At 40.2% G+C, this 23,205-nt stretch overlaps 1 protein-coding gene across 2 annotated transcripts in view; it reads right to left on the reverse strand.

Moving 5' to 3' along the window:
* LOC105469845 (integrin subunit beta like 1) overlaps positions 1-23,205 on the reverse strand; it is a 269,680-nt gene that overhangs the window by 226,374 nt on the left and 20,101 nt on the right. Inside the window, exons 2-3 of one of the 2 annotated variants that reach the window (XM_011721388.2) lie at positions 15,836-16,174; positions 14,668-14,885 (exon numbers count right to left, since the gene is read on the reverse strand). In XM_011721388.2, the coding sequence (XP_011719690.2) occupies positions 14,668-14,885; positions 15,836-15,933 (316 nt within the window). In that variant the 5' untranslated portion in view covers positions 15,934-16,174. Of the gene's footprint in view, positions 1-14,667; positions 14,886-15,835; positions 16,177-23,205 lie in introns of those variants that run through there. The other variant, XM_024789134.2, reaches the window with a different exon arrangement.

Genomic DNA, 23,205 nt, shown 5'->3' on the forward strand with positions numbered 1-23,205 from the left:
CAAACATTTTCCACAGCATTCTGCCTCTGCATTTTCATCCTACCCAAACCTTCCTGCTTAGTTTTCCTAAGGAAAAGATTGTTAAATTCAGTAAAGACTGTACTATCTTTTAATAAAAGATCAGTGCATTGCCACTCGTAGGTCTTAAAATTCAACATGTTTTGTTTGTGTGTGTGTGTGTTTTTTTGTTTCTTGTTTTTTGTTTTTTTAGATGGATAGATGGAGTTTCACTCTTGTCGCCCAGGCTGGAGTACAATGGCATGATCTCCGCTCACTGCAACCTCTACCTCCCCCTCCCCGGTTCAAGCAATTATCCTGCCTCAGCCTCTTGAGTAGCTGGGATTACAGGTACCCACCACCATGCCCAGCTGATTTTTCTATTTTTAGTAGAGACAGGGTTTCACCATGTTGGCCGGGCTGGTCTCGAACTCATGACCTCAGGTGATCCACCTGCCTCGGCCTCCCAAAGTGCTGGGATTCTAGGCATGAGCCACAGCACCCAGCAACAACTGGTGTATTAACAGGGATATCTAAAATATTGAAAGATCACAATATCCAGAATCCCAGGTAGGCAGGATGTCCCCATAAGCCTTCATATTATGACCCACGGTCCACCTGTTCATTTCCAAGGTGCAAAGTGAACCTACATGATGATCCAACCAAAACTGTTCAGTTTTCTATAAATGCCTTTCTTCTCTCTCTTTGCAGTATTGTTGGCTCACATTGATTTCATCTCAAAAAGGCTATACATATATTAAAATCTGCATGTCTTTAAATTTTTTGAGCTCACTTCATAAAAATTAGTTTTATAAGAACAAAAGAGAATCTCTGATGTGACTTATTCATAATAGCCAAAATATGTAATACACAAAATAATATAAGGTAATGCCCAAGGAAATAACAAATACGTAGAGTCAACTCTCCTACCTTCCTTTTCTTTCACTTTTATAGACAAGAAAAATTAGGTTATGGAGGAGTTCCTTCAAAGGCTCACTCAGGAGGATCTTCTTATTTGGATACAGTTGATGTTAAATGCAATCTCTCTAAAAACTTCAACTACAGCTGAGAAAATGCTCATTATCAGTACAAGTAATTTTGCCCCAGTGATTTTGGTTATCTCAATTTTTTTAACATTAAATGCATAAGGGGTTCTTTTGCCCAGTACTTTCTTAAGATTTGAGCTTTTACACGCACTGTCGAAGACAAAAGTAGGAACCAAAATCTACTTTTCCAAGAAAAAATTCAAGAGAAGTTATATTTTTAAATGTAAATAAAGTTTCTGAAAATTATGCTTTCATTTTAGTACTCCAAAATCCATGAAGAAATTATCCCCACATATATGGTTTTAGGATAACTTTATTATAGTGCTGAAGAAAACCCTTCTATTGATTTGGGGTGGGAGGAATTTCTCCTCAGGCTTACTTAGCACAATAGTTGGAGAATAATTGTTTTGACTATCTCTTAAAAGTTATTACAAAAATTGAATGAATTCATATGTATGAAAATATTTTCCAGGATAGTATACTCAAATATAGGTAGATACTCCTCTTATTCATTTGTATTACGAATGTAGCGTTAATTTCAAGGCTTAAAATTATCCAAACAGGCAACTGAAAGTAGTCTCTCCAGTACACGGTTAACAAATCAAATATTTTCTTTCTTCAAACAAATGAATTATTTCCACGTCAAGACAGCTCTTAGAGCTTATATAACGAATGGTGTTGCCCAGAAAAGAAAAGAAAATAGAAGTCTATAACAAAATACAAGTCTATAACTTGTCTTTTGTATTTTGGAGAGGAAACCGCTTAAATGTCCAAGACACTTTGTTTATAAAAATAACTAGTTTTTGTCTAACTATTCGCACAGCAGAAAATGATAGCTTTGAAGGAGCAGTAATGAACAATTAGGAAATACATTTACCACGTTTTCATTTTCTGATTTTGGCTCCTTACTCTACCCCATTGACTAAGTCGTGAATTTACAGTTAATACCTCGCCATAGGAGAAGTTTTTAAGCAATGCCAAAACTCATTGACCTCTTAAAAAAAAAAAATTAGCCTACCTTTCCCTAGGAAGTTTCCAGATAAAATAACAGAACGGGAAACTAGAGTGGGTAGGTATTCACTTTGAATAATTCGGTGTTTGAACTAGTGACTATGTACAAACAATTAAAACGATAGGGCTCTTGGCACAGGGACTGACTTTATCGTATACCCTAAGAGTGGGGTCGTACAAGGTCAAGTCAGTAAGCACCCTTACAAAAGTCTTATTTTTCTTTTCTCTTTATAAAGCCCTCATTCTTATACCCACCCTTAAGTAAGATGATTTAAAGTAGATGGAAGAATGACTTCTATTACAAAATATAGTTTCTTATTTGCCAGGAAATGTGATTCTTGGAAAGACAAAGCACTCCTTTTCCAAAGAAAATGAGATTTGCAACCTCCATGCAGCTCTCTATCTTTATCAATTTAGAAGTTAATAGAAAATAGCTTGAGAATGTATCCACGTAGAGTCCCAAAAACGCCCTGGTAAATTCCCCTGATACTCTCAGTCTAGCGGTGCCAGACTTTTCCACCTCCTTAGACGTGATTCTTGCCTTTAAATCTCAGACCAGGTTTGGAAGCTAAATTTCCCAAAGAACAAAGGCTTCAATATCCCCGTCCCACTGATGTGAGGTTTCCCTTGGCCAAGGTCAGCTAGTAGACCGGCTGCTACGATGCAAATATTGACCCATATTTTGGAACCTAATCCCCAATGTGACAGTATTAAGAAGGTGGGTGGGCCTGTAGGAGGTGAATAGGTCATGAGTGCTCCACCCTCATGAGTGGGATTAGTGCCCTTATAAAAGAGGCTTGGTGGAGCTTGTTCCCCTGCACCCCCAACATATGAGGATGCAGGAACCATCCAGGAAGCTGAAAATGAGCCCTCACCATACACTGAATCTGCTGGTACCTTGATTCTAGACTTCCCAGCCTCCAGAACTGTGAGCATTAAATTTGTCCTCCTTCTAAATTATTCAGTCTAGGGTATTTTGTTACAGCAGCCTGAATGGACTAAACCATCTACCCTGCAACAAATTCTGGAGTCCTTAGGGTTGACATAAAAGGACAGTAGACAGTAATTCAAAACCACACAAAGCAAGTTCCAGGAAAGATCGATCTGTATTGTTTACTCAGAACTGTGCTAAATACCTTTTTTTGTGTGTGCTAAATATGTTTGTTTTTAGTTTCCAGAAAAATATGTGAGATGGTGCTAGTATTCAGAATATTCGGCATATTTGTGAACATAAGAAATGTGAAATCGTGAAAAATGTGTTTGGTGTAGACCATATTAAGTGACAGTGGTGTTAAGATCTAACTAGACAGATGGGAGCATACAGGGTGAGAAAGAGGAAACAGGGTCAGCATGCCATTAAAGAGGAATCAGATTCTAGAATGTCTTAATGGCCAAGGAGATTGGAAGCCGAAGTTTAGAAAGATTGGAAGCCATAGTATATACCCTGCGTGTGTGTTCATGAAGTAAATCAAAGCAGGGGTACAGAATAAGTGGCCAGTATAAACGGTTAGAATGATCTTTAAAGGGAATTTGTAAAAGCACGGATACTTGACAAAATGTCACTTATGGTGATTCACCAAGTGGTGGTACACAGGATAGACAGAATGGAAGACAGCCTGAAGCCTGACGTGATAAGAACTTAACTATTATTAATGTTCCTTGTCAAGGGAAATGAAGGCTAAGCTAAGGCACTAGCAACAGAACAAAATTCAGCAGAAAATTAAGTAAAAACATTAGCAATGTTGGCAGAATATGAGAGCAAATGAAAAGGATGAGTCAAAGTTGGCCATGGTTTACTTGGATGACTAAGAAGATCCCCATCCCCTCCAAGTTTTCTTGGCCTTTCTGACTCCACGTCTTCATTTTGGTTGGCTTGTCAACTGTTTATCAGTAACATCACTACCTCTGCTCTTGAAGTTATGAGCGTCTTTATCCTCTACCCTCTACATGGTTACCACTATCCTCAATTATTAATCTTTTCAGATGCCTTTACCTAAATATTTATTCCACAGCCATGATGGTAATTTAAATAAGCTGAATCTCATGTATTCACTGAACATATATTTACTGAGCCCCTACAAAGTGCCAGTTACTCATTGCAGGGATCCTCAACCTCATGCCTTCCCTTTGAAAAAGTCAGAAGTACTATACCAAATATAAATGGGTGACTGAGGCTTAGGTGGATATTTTTGTTATTTGCCAAGATCACATAGTGGATCACATAAGTGGAAAAGTGGATAATAGGGCCTGTTTCTCCTGTCTCCTAATTCAGTTATTTTTCCATTGGTGCAAGCTGCTTCTTAAGGCAGAAAGTCTTAAATCCAGACAAATCTAAAGCTGATTTATCACATTATTTTATTTCCTTTTTTCTTCCTTCTGAGATGTGACTACAAAATTCAGAGTCGTTTAGCAAAGAATAGCATATCTGTTCATAGAAACCATAATTTATTATTAGAATCAAAATAATACAAGCAGGTATTATTGCCTCAAAGATAGAGAAAATTTATCATTAGTTTTATATTTTTAAGACTAAAATATAAAACTTTGCAGATGTCTAAAGGTTTCCAGCAGAGAAAAAGAATGAAAATTCCAAATTCAAGGACTAATTACACAGTTCTGAGGGTAGGGTTCTGGAGCGTTCCATGAGATCAATTATAATGGTATAAATCAGAGTGTAGATGTCAAGGACAGGAACACAAAAGGCAGGTTCTGAGACAAAGACATATACAAGACTCAGAAAGTTGGCAGTGCGGTGAGTTGGGGCATGATGCAGTAAGCTCTACAGATTCCTCATGCTGGCCAGGGCTGAGGGCACACCCAGCCCCGGCACTATAGAGCAGGCAAGCTGGCTGGGATAGAATAGTTCAAAGACTACCAGAGAATTCCAAGACATGAATTTAGCACTGGAGGAAGATATAACGTGGAAAGAAAATTGCTTATTTGAAAATAAATATCTTAGGACCAGGAATTCAGCTAGGGTAGGAGAGGGGTGTCTAGCATATTTAAGCATAAAAACTCCAGTGATTTGTTAATCACTCGTATGTGTTTGGCACTGTCATTATCCCTATTTGGTATTACTATTGCCCTCTTTTCAACCATAAGGAAACGGAGGTTGTCACTCTTGGGTAACCTCCCCGTAGCTCCACAGTGGGCAAGTGACAATGTCAGGCACTGAACGCAGGCAACTGTTGGGCTTTAAGTCCCTCTTCATGCTTTAGAAAGACACTTAGTGTTCCTTATCAGAAATGGTGTGGAAAAGGCCAGATGCCATGGCTCACACTTGTAATCTCAGCACTTTGGGAGGCCAAGGCAGGTGGATCCCCTGAGGTCAGAAGTTAGAGACCAGCCTGGCCAACATGGTGAAGCCCTGTCTCTACTAAACATACAAAAATTAGCCAGGCGTGGGGGCGTATGCCTATAGTCCCAGCTACTCAGGAGGCTGAGGCAGGAGAATTGCTTGAACCCGGGAGGTGGAGGTTGCAGCGAGCTGAGATTGCTCCACTGCACTCCAGCCTGGGCTATATATTTATATATATATATAAAATATGGAAAAGACTGGGGCCAGAGCAATTAGATCATGTAGATAACCTCAGAAAAGAAGGAAAAGACTCGGCCCTTGCATCACCAATGGAGCATAAAAAGAGCTAGACGTGAATGAGTTGGAACCTCTCCCTTGCCATTCACACATGCAAAGTCCCCTGCACTTTATAGGAGGTAACTATGCTGAGAAGACTATGGGCCCTTCAAATATAGCCATACTCTTGCTCCTGAAACCTGTAAACATGTCACCTTATGGCAAAAGGCACTTTGCTGATGTGATGAAGTTTATGGGTCTTGGATAGGAAGGTTATCCTGGATTATCTGGGTTCAGTCTAGTTAAAATAGTCCTTAAAAGTGGAGTTTGTTTTCCAATGGTAGTAAGAAGGGACGTGACAATGGAAGAGGCTCTGGGAGATGACAACCTGTTTCCGGTTTTGAGATTTGGGAGTGGGGTACTTACTTGTAAGGACCCAAAAGCAGCTTCTAGAAAACAAGAGGAACCCCCACCTGACAGCCAGCAAGGAACTAGAGACCACAGTCTTATAACCACACAGAACTAAATTATCTCAACACCAATAACCAGGAAATAGATGCTCTCCTAGAGTCTCCAGAAAAGAACAGAGCCTATCAACACCTTGGCCCGGAAGTCCCATGTCAGGAGACCTTGAGACCTATAGAACTCTAGAAAAGACATTTGAGCTGTTTAAGCCTCAAGGTTTGTGGTAATTTGTTAGAGCAGCAATAGAAAAATAATACAAGGGCAGGATATGAAGCTTCGCAAAATGTCTTGTCTTACTTCATAAGTTTGCAGACAGGGAATTCCCTGAAGAATGATAACGGGGTTCTCTACTCCCAGAGAATTTTTTTTTTTTTTGAGACAGGGTCTCATTCTCTCACCCAGGCTGGAGTGCAGTGGCCTGATCATAGCTCACTGCAGCCTCAATCTCCCGTGCTCAAATGAGCCTCCTGTCTCAGCCTCCTGATAGCTGGCACTACAGTCACCCACCACTGTGTCTGGCAATTTTTAAAAAATTTTTAGTAGAGAGCAGGTCTCACTATGCTGCCCAGGCTGGTCTTGAACCACTGGGCTTCAATGATCCTCCCACCTCGACTTCCTAAAGTACTAGGATTACAGGCGATGTGAGTCACTACACCCAGCCCCTCCTAGGGCATTAATCACCCACCTCAAGAACATGAACATGCTGAGTCACAAGGTCAGATGTAACAATGTGTATCCGAGGCCCAGGGAGCTGAGCAGCTTTTGTGGGGGTTTATGATATCAAGAACATGGGATGTCAGTTTTAGCATCGTATTTCAAAATATATTGAAGACTCTGAGAACCTTATGAGGGAGGTTTATGTTTTGCAAATTTAAAATTTGTAATACAAATAAATTTGTTTCCATATGTTCCTTTCTCATTCTGGGGAAACTTTACACAGAAAATAACTCCTGAACTTCCCACATTTATACTATTTTATCTCAATACCACAATGCTATAAATATGTTCCTCTAGATCATCAAGGTGCAGGGATGACCTAGTCCAGGGCAAAGTATATCTGTCTCTGTGTGATAGAGTTTGGATGTGTGTCCCCACCAAATCTTATGTTGAAATGTGATCCCCAATCCTGTAGGTAGAATCACGTGGGAGGTGTTTGGGTTATGGGGGCGGATGCCTCATGAACGGCTTGGTGCCCTCCCCAAGGTAATGAGTGAGTTCTCGATTTGTTCACAGGAGAGCTGATTGTTTAAAAGAATGTGGTGCCCCTCCCTCTATCTCTTGCTCCTTCTCTTACCATGTGACATGCCAGTCCCACCTCACTTTCCGTAAGTAAAGGCTTCCTGAGGCCTCACCAGAAGCCTAGCACATGCTGGGGCCATGCTCGTACAGCCTGCAGAACTGTAAGCCAAATAAACCTCTTTCCTTTACAACCTACCCAGTCTCAGGGATTCTTTTACAGCAACGCAAAACAGACTAAGATATTATGGTAGAACTGCAGAGCCTTGTCCAGATAGAGCAACTGAGGAAAATTGCTGTGCACATTTGCACTTTCTTTTAGAATGAAAACATTTAACTTTTATATGTCACTTGGGCTAAGACGATATGCATTTATCCAACACAGATGAATGTAAGAAAGCAGAGCTCCTGAAAAATGGCTACATGAAGTAGGTGAGCTAATGGTGGAGAACTCCTGAATGTGTTTCCAAAAACTACCAGTGGTGTGAAGACCATGAGGAAAACACAGGAAAGACGCAATGTGAAAGCCAGTCTGTCTGTTCAAGACATTTATTTACTGGTGAAGGGGATTTAGGCAGATAATGTTCTTATGTGCTTGGTGCCTCTGACTCAGAGACAAGGAGGGGATATTTTGTGAAAGAGAAGGGGTGGTAAATCCAAGGTGGGCTAGATGGAGGTAAAGGAGTGGGCAAGGAAGTCAGGATGAGGACTGAAGGAAGGGAGAGAAGATGAAAAATAGAAAAAGACTAGTGAAGAAAAACCCCGAGTGAATCCACAAGTAGTCTCGGAGGGAAATCGTTCAACAACCTAAGAAAAATGCAATTGGAAGGGAAAGGCAAGTCAAACAGTCCTCAGACAGCCTCAAGAGCCAGGAAGTCCAGTTCTCATGAAAAACCACATATAATTCCCATACTACTTACTTCACAGTGTAAAAGTCAAATATCTTCAAGAAAAAAATTCCTAATTTTTACATATTAAAAATGTTTCAATGTATTCTAATTATTTTAATTGTGTTATATTGTTAATGTTTACACATAAAAATCAATATTTACACATAAAAATCAATGTTTATAAGAATGGCTTATATTTATTTTTTTATTTTTATTTTTTATTTATTCATTTAAAACAGCACCTCCCTCTCTTGCCCAGGCTGGAGTGCAGTGGTATGATCATGTCTCACTGCAACCTTTGCCTCCTGGGCTCAAGCCACCCTCCCCTCTCAGCTTCCCTAGTAGCTGGAACTTCAGGCATGCACCATGCCCAGCTAATATTTGTATCTTTTGTAGAGACAGGGTTTCACCATGTTTCCCAGGCTGGTCTCAAACTCCTGAGCTCAAGCGATCCCACCTACCTCAGCCTCCCAAAGTGCTGGAATTATAGGTGTGAGCCACCACATCCAGCTAAGGATGGCTTATAGTCTGAATAAATGTATAAGTGTATAAAAGATATGAATATTAAATAAATTTATACATATATATATATATCATGCTCAGTGTCACCAAGAATATAAAGTTCTTCATATCCATAAGGATACTGTTGCAGAAAAAGGCACTAAATATCAGGTAAATTAAAAAACTGGCTCAAGGTTAACAGTACAAGCAAGTTAGCCCACGTTAACAATTCAGACAAGATTCCCATCCTGCTCCAAATGTGCTGGTCAATGAAATAGAAATCTCTTTCTGCTAGCATTAATTTTTCATTTTCTATCAATTCCACTTAAAAGAACTATAAGTCATGGATTTGGTTATCTGATTCTTTCCTGTGATTTCTTGATTCCATCAGTTCCATCATACTTCCAATCTAGCAGGCTTAAAAACCCAGCATGAGTTTTAATTCATCTTACTCACCCTTGGGCACTAATTCATATTGATTCTACTTTTAAATGGTCTTTAAAAATAATAATAATAATTCTGTTCTTATTGTCTCTCCCATGGAGTTCCTCCCCATTGGTTCTCTACTTTAACTTGCCATGCTTTGGGGCACCATACAGTCAGCCCTCCATATCTGCGGGCTCCTCATTGGCAGATTAAAAATACTCAGAAAAAAATAACAGTGTAGCACAAAATAATACAACTAATATATAATAGTTGTATATATAATATAACTATTTACATAGCATTTACATTGCATGAGGTATTAGATGTAATCAAGAGATGATTTAAAGGTTACTGGAGGATGTGTATAGGTTACATGCAAATACTACACCATTTTATATCAGAGGCTGGAACATCTTTGGTATCCACTGGTGGAGGAGGCTCCCTGGAACCAAGCCCCAGCAGATACCAAGGAATGACTGTATTTCTTTCCATGAATCAGAGCACTAATGATCGCTCCCATATTTGAACTCTTAATAGCTCTTATATGCTGTTTAATCAAGAACAAACTCTCTACAATATGATCAACTGTAATTCTCAACCTATCTATTATTACTTTCCTTACAGCTCTAAGATCCAGCCAAGCCAACCCTTGTAGCCTTCACTATTTCCCAAACATCCACATGTTTTTCTGCTTCTACACCTTTGCTTAAGATTTTCCTTGCTCAGAATTCCAACAGTTCACTTTTTGGATTAAAAAATCTCCCAGTACTTAAGTGCTTATGTCAAATGCTACCTCTTTCTCAAGAACTTTTAACCATAATATATAACCCCTGGCTCAATGGAGCCCTCACAAAAATTTGTACAAATGATATCTTGCATTGTATTATAGATATCTGGTATTTCTCTTTGTCTCCCTACTCAATGGTCAGCTGCCTTCTATCCCTCATCTTTATACTCCCTTCAACAGGAGAGAGCCTAGAAAATATGCAGTGCTTCACAAGTGTTGCTACATTGAATTATATTAGCTCTTCCTAAATTACTAAAACCGAAACTTTTTTGGTGATGTATTTCAACAGCAATTTCAAAAGATTTCTAAGAAAACAATATATTATTTAAGTGTCATTACAGCTGGTCATGGGGGCAACCAGGAATGCTTTGGAAATATCAACTGAAAGTTTCTTTCTATGCAATCAAACATTTTGCCATTCTTTTTTTCTCTTTTCTTTTCTTTTTTCTTTTTTCTTTTTTTTTTTTTCCCGCAATGGAGTGTCGCTCTGTCACCCAGGCTGCAGTGCAGTGGCACAGTCTTGGCTCACTGCAACCTCTGCCTCCTGGGTTCAAGCAATTCTCCTGCCTCAGCTTCCCGAGTAGCTGAGACTACAAGGCGCACACCACTACACCCAGCTAATTTTTGCATTTTTAGTAGAGACAGGGCTTCACCATTCTACCAAAATTATTTTACCCTTTAATAGACCATCACATCCATAGGAACACTCACTTGCCTGGATCTTTGTGCTATAATAGTCTGAGGAAGATGCATGTGCCACGAACAAGTGGACAATGGAAGAAATAGACTTCTAATGGCGAGAGCCTAATCACTTTCAACCAGCACCAACTATAATAAGTACGTTTCTTATGATTCACAGTATAATAATCCCAATGGACTTAACTTTAAAAGGGCATAGTGTATCTAATACAGCTGCCCTGAGGCTGGGCCAAAATAATTATCCTTACTTGACCTTTTGGGCCTTGAATCAATAACAAGCCCAGACTACATGAAGAGAACTAAATTGCTCTCACTGTATTAAATGCCCGACAAACACCAGGCCAGCTATCTATCCATCTGTCACCTCCATCCACCCGTCCTTCCATCCATACTAGCCCACCAGTTATGCGTCACTGTAATAATATGTAATGTATATATACATTTTAATATGTACTGAGCACTTACTTTGTGTCAGATGCTAGTCTAAGTATTTTACGTATGTTAAACCTTACAAGAGTACTGTAAGGTAGGTACTGTTATTCCCATTTTACAGATGAAGAAATCAAGGTGAGAATGTTTAAGTAACTGTCCAAGTTCATGCAGCTATTTTTTTTTATTTAGTTTTTATTATTATTATGCTTTAAGTTCTAGGGTACATGTGCATAACGTGCAGGTTTGTTACATATGTATACTTGTGCCATGTTGCTGTGCTGCACCCATCAACTCGTCAGCACCCATCAACTCGTCATTTACATCAGATATAACTCCCAATGCAACCCCTCCCCCCTCCCCCCTCCCCCTTCCCCATGATAGGCTCTGGTGTGTTCATGCAGCTATTGAGTAGTAGGACTAGGATTTGAATCCTAGAAATTTTCTCCCAGAGTCCACACTTTTTCTTTTTTCTTTTTCTTTTCGAGACAGTGTTTCATTCTTGTTGCCTAGGCTAGAGTGCAATGGCATGATCTCAGCTCACAGCAACCCCCACCTCCTGGATTCTCCTGCCTCAGCCTTCCGAGTAGCTGGGATTACAGGCACGTGCCACCATTCCCAGCTAATTTTTTTGTATTTTTAGTAGGGATGGGTTTCACCATGTTGGCCAGGCTGGTCTCGAACTCCTGACCTCAAGTGATCCACCCACCTCGGCCTCCCAAAATGTTGGGATTATAGGTGTAAGCCACCTCGCCCAGCCAAGTTTATTTTTATTTGTTTAGAGACAGAGTTTCACTCTTGTTGCTCAGGCTGGAATGCAGTGGCGCAATCTCAGCTCACCACCACCTGTGCCTCCCAGATTCAAGCAATTCTCCTGCCTCAGCCTTCTGAGTAGCTGGGATTACAGGCATATGCCACCAAGCCTGGCTAATTTTTGTGTTTTTTAGTAGGGATGGGGTTTCACACCACGTCAGCCAGGCTAGTCTTGAATCCTGACCTCAGGTGATCCACCCAGCTCGGCCTCCCAAAGTGCTGGGATTACAGGCATGAACCACCACACCCAGCCCAGAGCCCATACTTTTAATCACTCCATGATATAGTACTATGAGAGAAGGATTTTGTTTTCTTCTTAGAAGTCGGAGAGGTCTCTGGAAGTTACTCTATTTCTGGAAAGCACCTACAGGAAATTTCATGGAGGTGTGCACAGGTGCACATAAACATAGAAAACCTGCTATGTTTCCATATTACAGTGATAAAATTGGAACTATTTCTTAAAAATAAAACTGAGAAGCTAAATTTGAGGCACGGAATACATTGATGAGCTCGCAAGGCAGCCCTGTGTGCTACTTGTAGGGATCTTCACATGGGCCTCACAAACGTGGTCAGGGCATTTGCGAGGACAGATTCTGCTCAAGGCCCTGTAGAGTAGGCCTTGATGGGCATCAGTCAGCAAGATGAGAATAGAAAATGAACTTCGTTATTCCATTCAGTCTTAAAGAGAAGCATTTCATCTTCTATAGAAGTGCATGCATAACCAAACAAAACCATGCTTAACTCAGTCCTGCATTTTGTATCAGGAAGGAAGGAATGCAGTGACTAAGATGCTATGAGTAAACAACAAATCATTTTCTATGGGAGGGGAAAAAGAACGCTGTCTACCACAGCATTCCTTCTGCATAGTTTTGGGGAGAAAAGCACCAGCCTAGGTTCTTCAACAGAGAAAGTGAATCTGATGGTACTCAGAACTCTCCCCAGTTAAAGGCTGCATCTTACCTCTTACGTCTGTAATAAAACAAGAGAAAATGCCCTGGAAAATTTGTTCAAAATTCATGATATTGAAGAGGGTTTGCCAGAGGCCATAAGTCAGAGAAGCCAAGTAACAGTCAAATTCGGAATAAAATATTAGGCGATAACTTAGCTTTCATTCCAAAGGGCTACCCTTAATAATACTGCAGCTTGTAGGGCTACAAAGTTAAATAACAAGTTGTGGTGTTCAATATTTTCATTTTATTATTTATTGAGATGAATTCTCAATCTCTGTCACCCCGGCTAAAGTGCAGTGGCATGATCTTGGCTCTCTGCAACCTCCGCCTCCCAGGTTCAAGCAATTCTCCTGCCTCAGCCTCCCAAGTAGCTGGAATTACAGGCACAGGCCACCACACCTGGCTAATTTTTGTATTTTTAGTAGAGACTGGGTTTCACCATGTTGGCGAGGCTGGTCTTCAACTCCTGACCTCAAGTGATTCGCCTGCTTTGGCCTCCCAAAGTGCTGGGATTACAGGCGTGAGCCACCCCACCCAGCATCCAGTATTTTTAAAGGGTTGATTCACAGCCTTCACAGGGAAAACAAACAAAGTAGATGCACCTGCGCCCCTCCAAATTTCTTCTATGACTATTTTTGCATTGCCAAGCAGCCTGCATGTTAAGTAACCTAACTTACACACTACTGGGCCCAGGTTCCAAGAAAAAACTATTTTGCTATAAACTCATTCTTGATCTTTCTATGTTAGTGTTGGCTGACTTATTAGTCTTAGCTACACTGAGGGTAAAATAAGTGGCTAGTTTCTCCTACAAATTTGCCAAACCCTGTCTGGAATGCATTGTGTTGTGCTTTCACTAATGGAGTTCTGTGTCACTCACAAGGCACTAATTGAAGCTCTTGGCCTTAAGTAAAATGACACATTTATCTGAAACAGGTGAAGAGGTTAAGGGTGTTCTCTGGGAAGGAATTTTTTGACCCTTTCCAATATCAGAACCTGAATCACTCCTTAAAAATGTGCAAGGAAAATGAATGTATTTTCACTCCACCCTTAAAAAATACCAAGTTTCATTGCAACTCAAAAATTCAAGCAGCTAGAACAATGCAGAAACAGTCGCTTCTAAGTAAATACGTGCCTGTTTATTTTTTTCCTTATTATCATTTTCTGATACGCACTCCTGCCTGTGAACTATATTCTAATGATGAGAGGGCTAATCAGGCTTCAAAGGCAAAACCTGCCTCCCTAGAATGGAGGAAAATAATACATTCCCCCTCCCACTGTTTCCTATGTAAAATAAAATACAGGCCTAAGATCTACAAATATTATGATTAACATTCTTGATAGGGATAGGAGAACCCAGTAAAATAACTCTATTTGTGAGGACATTGGGGAATTTAGTCTGTAATGAGGAACTTGAGAGGCAAGTGAGATTTTAGAATTAAGCAAATGACGGCCAGGTGCAATGGCTCACGCCTGTAATCCCAACACTTTGGGAAGCCCGGGAGGGAGGATGGCTTGAGCCCAGGAGTTGGGGACCAGCCTGGGCAACATAGTAAGACCCCATCTTAAAAAAATCATAATTACAATAAAATATATAATTACAATAAAATATATAGTTAAGTGAATGAATTTTTAAAATATTACTTCAAGTTCGGAGCCTGGGGGATAAAAGTATTGTGATAAATGATGGCAGAATTAACTAGCCAAAGTGTGACAAGTGCGGTAACTTAATTGGTGCTTATGTGAAAGGAGGCGTGTCCCCACCCTTCACTCTTCTAGGGAGTGGCAGAAATCCCAGAAGAGGAGTTCCTACCTCCCGAAGGAGGAGACAGCGTCGCCCCCTTACCTGCACAGGTGCTCCCGTCGTAGGTCTCGCACACCCATTCGTGGCATTCACACAGGGGCCCGAAGAACATGCCCGGCTCAGTCACATGGCAGATGCAGACGCCGCAGTCGCAGCGGCCCCGGCCGTGGCACAGCGCGGCCCCCGGAGGCTGCCCAGGTGCGCGGCAGCGGCGCTCCGACTCGGCCCGGGACAGCCTGCAGGCGGCGCCCGGCCAGCTCCTGCGCGGGCAACAAGCAACCGGCAGGCGGGGTCAGACGCGGACACCGCCCCCTGCCCCGAACCCACGTTTCCTCCCCCGTGTCTCCTCCAGGTGCAGACGCACAACCCCAAGAACAGGAAGTCTGAGGCCCACATCTCTCTGCGGTCCAAGCGCTGCCTGGAAGGGCTATATTTTCCCAAGCAAGCAGGTACCACCCACCAGAGAAATGACCAGGGCCCAAAACGTGTAAGGCGGTTACCTGCCCCCCGGACACAGGTCCTTTCTCCAGGTGAACAGAGGTGATCTGCCCTGCTCTTTGGTAGTTTGTCACTGAATCTCATGTGCACATTTAGATTAAATACAAAGTAATCCAAGGTATGGCACTCAGCTGACTTTTCAGTTTTCCTTTAAAAAATGTCCCACTGCTATCTGACGGCCAATGGGTAGTTATATTATGGAAGAGAAGAGGTGAATATATAGAAAGAATTAGACATGTTATGATAGCATCGGGCATAATTTGCATTAAGCAGTCTTTAGGAACTCTACTTTTAAAAAGTTTAGTTTCACTATTGCAATGTGCCTCCGTCTCTTTCCGAATGTGATACAAAATGTAATATAGACCTGTTGCTGCTGTTGGGAAACAGAGATCATTCTGCTTTATAGATTGTGAGAAGATACGGGTACACATAGAATTTTAACTCGTGGCAGAAATTCCTCCTGATATATATTTGCAGGAGTATAAATTATATTTTTATTCACTGATTGCATTTTTCCAAAGGAAAAGCAAAAGGACAGACATGAGGCAATGCACAGTGTAGGTATAAGGAGAGGGAATGGAACAGGTTGAAAACAGTTTATCCCGTGTCCAATTTAATAACAACTCTTGGCTTAGGGCAGCCATCCTGCAAGCTTGAGCCCTGCCACATAAGCAGGGCAGGTCTCTACTGAAGAATAACAAACCAAACTTACCTCAGAGATGGCGAGAAGCTTTGAGGAACAGCTGACAATCCAGCAAAGAGAAGGGAGGACGCCAGCAGCAAGAAGTTCCTGAAGCCTGGGGGATGCATGCTGAGCTCCTGGGCTGCTCTGGGCGAGCTGCACTTCTGCAAGGTGGGGTTCACCAAGGGAGGCGGCAGGAGGGAGAGATGCCACCAGCAGATGGCCGGGCAGACGGACCCACGGACACCTAGGCTTGCAGGTCCGGGACTCCAGCCGGAGTTGCAATTGCGTTGATGAGCTGCCTGCGAGGATTTGGGCAGCGGCACTGCTCTGGGCGGGGTGCTGGTGCCAAACCCCTCAGTGGAGAGTCTAGGCAGGGAAGTAATTAGAAACAGTTGTACAAGCAGATGGTTTATTTTGACATTAAAAAAAGTGTCCTGTTCACAGATTTGAGAAAATCATTTCTTTCTTCAAGTACAGGCCCCAGAAATATTTGACAAGAGAATATTTGGACTGGCCAATATTAAAGAGACCTTTAAAATAACCACTGAGTTGTGAAGAAGAAGGGTGAGACCAGTGACTCTGGTGTGAACACTTGGGTAGGGAATTAGTTTCACCACACGCTTTTAAAGAAGATGCACTCTTTAGAGGTTGGGCTGGGGCAAGAGCAAGGAAATCTGGCAAATACAACATTTTCTTGCCTTTATTATCCTTTGATTTAAACTGGATATTTCATTTCTTTAGTCTTTAAAAAGTGTGTCATGCTTCCAGCTGTTGAGGCTAGTAGCTTATCACACCACATTTTTTTCTTGACTTGGACAGTTTAAATTGTAGTTGTCTCAAATTCACCCCATTCTCCCCATATGTCAAATATGAGAAAAGAAAATTAAATATTTATAGCATAAATTGCACTGAGAAACAATCGGTGTCATTTACTAAGCACCTATTATGTGCCAGTCATTTAGTATGTGTTCTCTAATTATGACAATAATCACACATTTATTTGTGCATTAGCAAATGGGGATTTAGCATCTAGCAGGTGCCAAGTTTTGTGCAAGATAGAATGAATGTAACAGGGAACTAAGCAGACATAATCCCTGCTCTCTCAGAGTCCAATGAGCTATAAAGACATTAATCAAAACAAAACCACAAAAACAAGGACAAACGGTTGCAAGTGCAATGAGAAGTTACTTCCAGATGAGATACAGGCACGTGATCTAATCAAAGATGGTAGCATTTGAACACAAAACTGAAAATGGCATCAAATTAAATTGGGTGGAAATAAGGAGGAGATGGAAGAGAGCAGGGAGGCGTTCTTACTCCCATTTTAAAGATAAAGAAACTGAGGGCAAAAAGGTCAACTGACTTGCTCAAATTCATACAGGAAGTTAGTTGTATTTCAGCTGAAATCCAAAGCACATACACTATCCCCTACATTTGTGGTCATCTGAGAAAAGTGTGTAGAGGGTTATATGGAAGGAGGAAAACATTTTTCATTCACCCTAAGAAGAGCACTATAGATGCAATGCTTCCTCATGAAATAGAACTATTCAAGAACCACCTGTGGTCCCAGATCCTTAAAATCAGGGATGAGTCATAACAGGATGGGATTTCTCCCTGTCATTTACATAAGTAGGTATAAGGGCAAGACCAACACTACACTTGCCTGCTGGAGCAAGAAAACAATGAAGGTCCTCTAATCATAGTCCATTTATTTTCTGTTTCTACTCCATTCTCCACCCTGTAACAGGGGAGGTTTTGCATGGGGCACATCTGTGTGTCCCCCTACCCCCCAACCCCTACCCACACAACTTAACTTATTTCAAATAGCTGATTTTCTGCCCACCCTTAGATACAGGTGTGTACACACTGGTGGAGTCTTCTATGGCAAGGACAGACTGGGGACAGGTATGCACAGTTTTGGGAGGATGTCTGGACCAGTAATTCTGGGGTCTTGGATACCCAAAGTGTGGCTTAGAAAAAAAGGACACAGGTTCTGAGTTGGCAGGTTCCCTAAGTCACAAGAACTACAACCTGTGGGGGAAGGGTCTGTCTAAAAGAGAGACAGAATGGGAATTACTAAGTCAGTTGTTGTTAAAGTGTGGTCCATGGACCAGCAACATCAGCATCATTTGAGAACTTGTGGAAATGCAAGTTCTCAGGCCCCAAGCCCAGCTCTAAGGGATCACAGAGTGCATTTGAATAATATGCCAAGATATCTATTTTTACATAATAATAGCTTGAGAAGACTGTAAATCACAGGGCTCAGGGCTGAGCCTGAGGGTGCCTGGATCTAAGAGTGGAACTTCCACCCACCTTTAGTACAAATTCTAGAGTTACATTTTATCCTGCCCACATGTGATAGTACAAGGACATAGGAACAGGCTTTCCTGTCAACATCTAGAAACCTAGTGACTCAGAGAATTTGGTAATTATAGAAGGGAAGTATCTATTCCAAAGCCTGACTAGGAATTTGCAATAAAAACATGGAAGCTTTAATAAATGAGTCATGTATTGTTTACTCCTTGCATATTTTCTGAGGGAAAATTTGTTATGAAATAGGGACTTGGATAGTTGAACATTTTTAATGAATTTAAGTGATTTTTAACCTGCAGTATTTTCATACAGTGTAGTATTCAATGAACAATATTATCTTTAATATATTATTCAGCTTTGAAGTGAAGTTAGTATGTACTAGGTGACTGAGAAAATGTAAATGTTCAGATCATTACATTACTGTGACTCAGAAATAATATTCCTAGTCAGTTGAAACAGTTATATTGTGGCTGACTTGGTGACTCAGCCGAAAGTCTTGGATCCACAGAAAGTCTGTCAAAATGAAAGGTTAACTTTAAATTTATGCCTTTTAGCATTCTTTTTTTTTTTTTTTAAACCGAAGTATTGAATGCCTTGGAAACACCTACTCCTTCCATTTTCCCAGTTTTCAGAACCTCAAGGACACACATGTGCCAAGAAAGGTCCTGAGTTTCTCACTTCTGCTGGCTGGGGACACAGCAGTGGGTTGGATGCATAATGAATGGTGCCCGAAAGGACCCGGTGCATCTGGAACTGAACTCAAAAAGATTGAAAACACCCTAGTCCTTGAATGTAGTCCTTCAGTCCTCAGGTTACACAATCAGAGAATTTCAGCATTCAAGGTATTTTTTAAAGGTTGTCTAGTTCAAAACTAAATTTGTTGATAACATACCGTATATTTGCCAAGTAATTAGGTGGCCATGGTAAAAAAAAAAAAAAAAAAAAAAAAAAATTAAGAGGACCACATTCTTTTCTGAGAATTGCTTTGAAGGTTTCACCCCTTGGTTCTGGGTCTACTCTAAAAAGACATTTAAAATAATATTCTAGCCACAAGCCTTGAATCAAATATTCAATGATGTAATAGTATATTCCCCAGTCTATATTACCCCCAAACAATTCTACACCCAAACAATTCTACACTTCTTAAAGATAAATATTTTCATTGCCTTCACCTCTTCCTTATGTATTATAACTTTAAGCTTTCAATGCCCTGATTTTCTGATTTTGCTTTTTCTGGGATGGATGCCTTTTGGAAAGTATGATGTATACAATTGAAACCATTTAGTGGCCTAATGGATGTGGAATAGATCAGTACTTTCAGTATTCTTGTTTCATATGCTATATTTCTACCAATAAAACTGAAGGTCATATTCGCTTTTTTGAATGCCACGCTGTCCCAGTTGTGTGCTTTTATAAGTGTATTTTTCCCCAAACACAAATTGATTTATTATTTTTCATCTAAACTTAGTTCTTTTATCCAGTCAGTAAAAATAACTATGGTTACTTGTGTTATATTTATTTCACCCTCTCAAAAGTAAATATGATGAACACACATTCTGTACCTTTATTCAAATAATTAACAAGATATTTGAAAAAAAATTAGGCTGAGGACCAAGTTTAGATACAACCTTTAAGACAATATTAGCCTCTTAGCACATATTGAATAGGCCATCCAACCACTTACAAGTGTACTGAGTTGTCTGATATGAACTTATTTCTTCATTTTGCCCAGAAAAATATTTTGAAAGATCCCATCAGTTGCTTTGCTATTCTTAGTTTACCATGTAAATAGGCTACCACTTTTTTTGCCATTATCTAAAATAGTGCCCAATATATATTACATTCTTGATATATATTTATGGCAAAAATAAATTAACTAAATGATATACAACACGAATAATACATTTATGAGTCAACAAAAGATGCAGGTGATATAGTGGATTCTGGATCAGTTGTCAGATGACATTTTGGCCTTAGGTATCCCCTGAGATGACTGTGGATTCAACTTGAATCTATATGACACCAGATCCTTTTCCTATATTCCCAATTTTTGTTAATTATATCATTTTAACTTAATCCCTGTAGACACAATTGTGAGAGTTACCTTTGGTACCTGTCTACAATTCATCTGGATTTTCTGGTAAATCCCTGAATCACATTGAGCCCACCTCCTAGTAACCTAGCCTTCCACTTCAATGTATTTATTTCAGATCTTCATATTGTATCTTGTACACTATTGCTATAGCCTCCCAACTGTTCTCTCTGCATTTATTCTTATCTTTTTGTGTCTACATTTATCCTGCTCCCTCGGACATCTTTCTAGCATGCAAATTTCATCACATCCATTCCCTGTTGAAAATATTTTAGTAACTCTCCATTCATAGTATAAAGCCCAAATACTCTCTGAGTTCATATAGGATGCTTTGTGTTTGGACTCTGACTGTCTCCCTAGTAGATGTTGTGGTTCCTCCCAGATCACCTCTCCGGGGCCCATGCACCCATCCATCTAGCTGATGACACTAGTAACTGCTGATAACTCACAGCTGCCCCTCTCACTGAGACTTTCCCTGTGCATAAGAGGACAGGCTTCCCGGAGGCTGATCACTCAGATTCGAGACAGTTCCCTAATCTCTTCCTCCAACAGTATTGACATCATTAAGCCTCTTATATTTGGAAACTGTAGAGCTGGACAGCTCCATCATTGTGCTTCTTTCAACAATGCAGAAAAGACTCAAAAACTCAAAAACTGAAAGCGATAAGATGTGTGAGGGTGTGAGGTTAACAAGAAGATTTGTACAAATACTTTTAGAGGAGAAATTTGACCTCAGATCTTCACCTATGATCTTTCAGATAGGAAGTTACCTCTTTACTAACTCCATTGAGACCCCAGGCTATAGACTCAGGAATACTGGACACAGCAGAAGGCAGTATGAAATAAAACAGGAATTAAGTGAAACTGAACCATCTGAACAGTGATTCTCACCCCGTCTTCTTACTTGGCCTATACCAGTCTTATTTCCCTCAGGGGCTATTGATTAAACTGTTAGTTTTTAGAAAACTGAACATATATATGTAAACAAACAATGGATGTGAATGTGAATATTTGAGGCTTTCGTAAAAAAAAAAAAAAAAGCTATGATGGAGCTCACCCTCAATAGGTCCTACTAACATACTGTGAACTTACACTCTTACTTTCAAAACCACACTTTTCATAAAAAGATCACTAAGGATTACTAGGCACCAGAACTTCAAGGAGCCCCTCCAAAATAAAAGGTGCAAGTCAAAAGAAACAAGCAACTAAAAAAAAAACGCACAAATGAAAGAAACTCAGATGACATCGATGATGAAGGCAACAGGAAGCAACTTAAGTAAGAAAGTATAATCCCTCTTCTCAGAGATCTGAGAAGATCTGGGCTTGCAAAAATGTGCAGCTGTAAGAATAGGACAATCAAAAACGAATGAAGTGCCCAAAAAGTGAATTATAAATTAGCTGAAAAGAAGCCACTAAAAGGGTTGAAAAATAAAGGAGGAAAAGTTTCCTAAAAATGAAAGCCAAAACAGAGATACAAATAAAGACTAAAAAATTAAATGACTGATTTATGAGATTCGACGTCTAACTGATAGGAGTTCTGGAAAGGGAATAGGAAAAATAATAAAGGGGATAAAATTATTGAAGAAAAATTCAAGAAAATTTCCCCAAACTGAAGACCATGAGTTTCCATATTGTATAGTCTCATTTAACAGGTAAAAAGATGAATGAAAAGGATGGAAACCAAGGAACATCTTGGGGAAATTTCAGAATGATAGGAAAGTAATTTTTTTTTTTAACTTTCCAAACGAGAATAAATGATCACATACAGAGAACCAAGAACTAGAGTGGTATTGGATGTTTTAATAGTAACATTGGAAGCAATTTTTTAAAAATTCAGAATGATGGTGATTTTCAGACCATAGTTCTATTTCCAACATACAGGCTAATTAAAATACTTTCCGATATATTGGTTTTTAAAAATGTTTCATGCTGGCACTCTTCCTGGGAAGCTGATAGAAGATCTGATTCACTAGTCTCAGGTCAAAAAATCAAGAAAGGAAAGACAGGAGATACAGGAATTCAGATAAAACTTGGAAGAAAAATGAAGATAAGAACAAATAATGAAGTTAAGGGGAATTTCAAAGGCACGTTCTATGTTGCAGAACAACTAGTCTTGACCGCTGTATAACAATGTGCGGCTTTAGAAGGCAGATCTTCAAGAAAACAGAAAACGGACCTACCAGATCTCACCTGATAAATTTGACAAGTAGAAGTACTGGATTAAGAGGAAAACGAACCATATGTACATAGACAACCAAGCAAATAGAAAATGGGTAATATCACCAAATTGGGAAGCAGGGGTACAGAGGAAATGGAATGGTAATATGAGAGAGCTAAAGTCTTCTCTACCACAAATCAACTACAAGCAGCACAAACACATACTTAGAAACATGGAGGTAAATGCCACTGGGGAGAATGGCACTGCAATTGATTCAGGGTAGAGAAGTTGAATGTTCTTGCCTCAGGGTAGCCACACTGGAGGAGGTAGGAGGATGGGACAGGGGATTCCTACATAAGTCTATTAGTAGTGCATCATTTGGCTTTTAAAACTGTTTTCAAGGATCATATTCCTTTAAAAATAATGAAATTCATATGTGTACCAAGGCCACGGAGTGATGAGGGATGATCCAGTTCCTAGGGCATGAATTTCTATTCAGTGAAGTCCACTCTGCACGGGCAGGGCACTACCCCCACCTCTTCTCTGAGGGTGCTGGGGTCTTCTTCCTAGCATCACCCAACAGTCTCTTGTCTACATGCATCAATTAATAAACTCATTGTGCAAACACCCCCACTACATAAAGCATTCCCATGACTCTTCCATTTCAGGGGTTGAAATGCAAGCGTAAGATGATAAATTTCCTCAAGATTTTAGTAGGAAATGACTGGAAATCTTGGTAAATCCAGTCTTTGTTGCTTCATTTCTAGTCATACACTTCTATTCATCATTGGAGATCAAAGCTCCTTCTAGGCTAAACCCTTCCTTTAATTATGG

This window comes from Macaca nemestrina, chromosome 16, assembly GCF_043159975.1.
Source record: "Macaca nemestrina isolate mMacNem1 chromosome 16, mMacNem.hap1, whole genome shotgun sequence".
In the NCBI taxonomy this organism is placed as follows: Eukaryota; Metazoa; Chordata; class Mammalia; order Primates; family Cercopithecidae; genus Macaca; species Macaca nemestrina.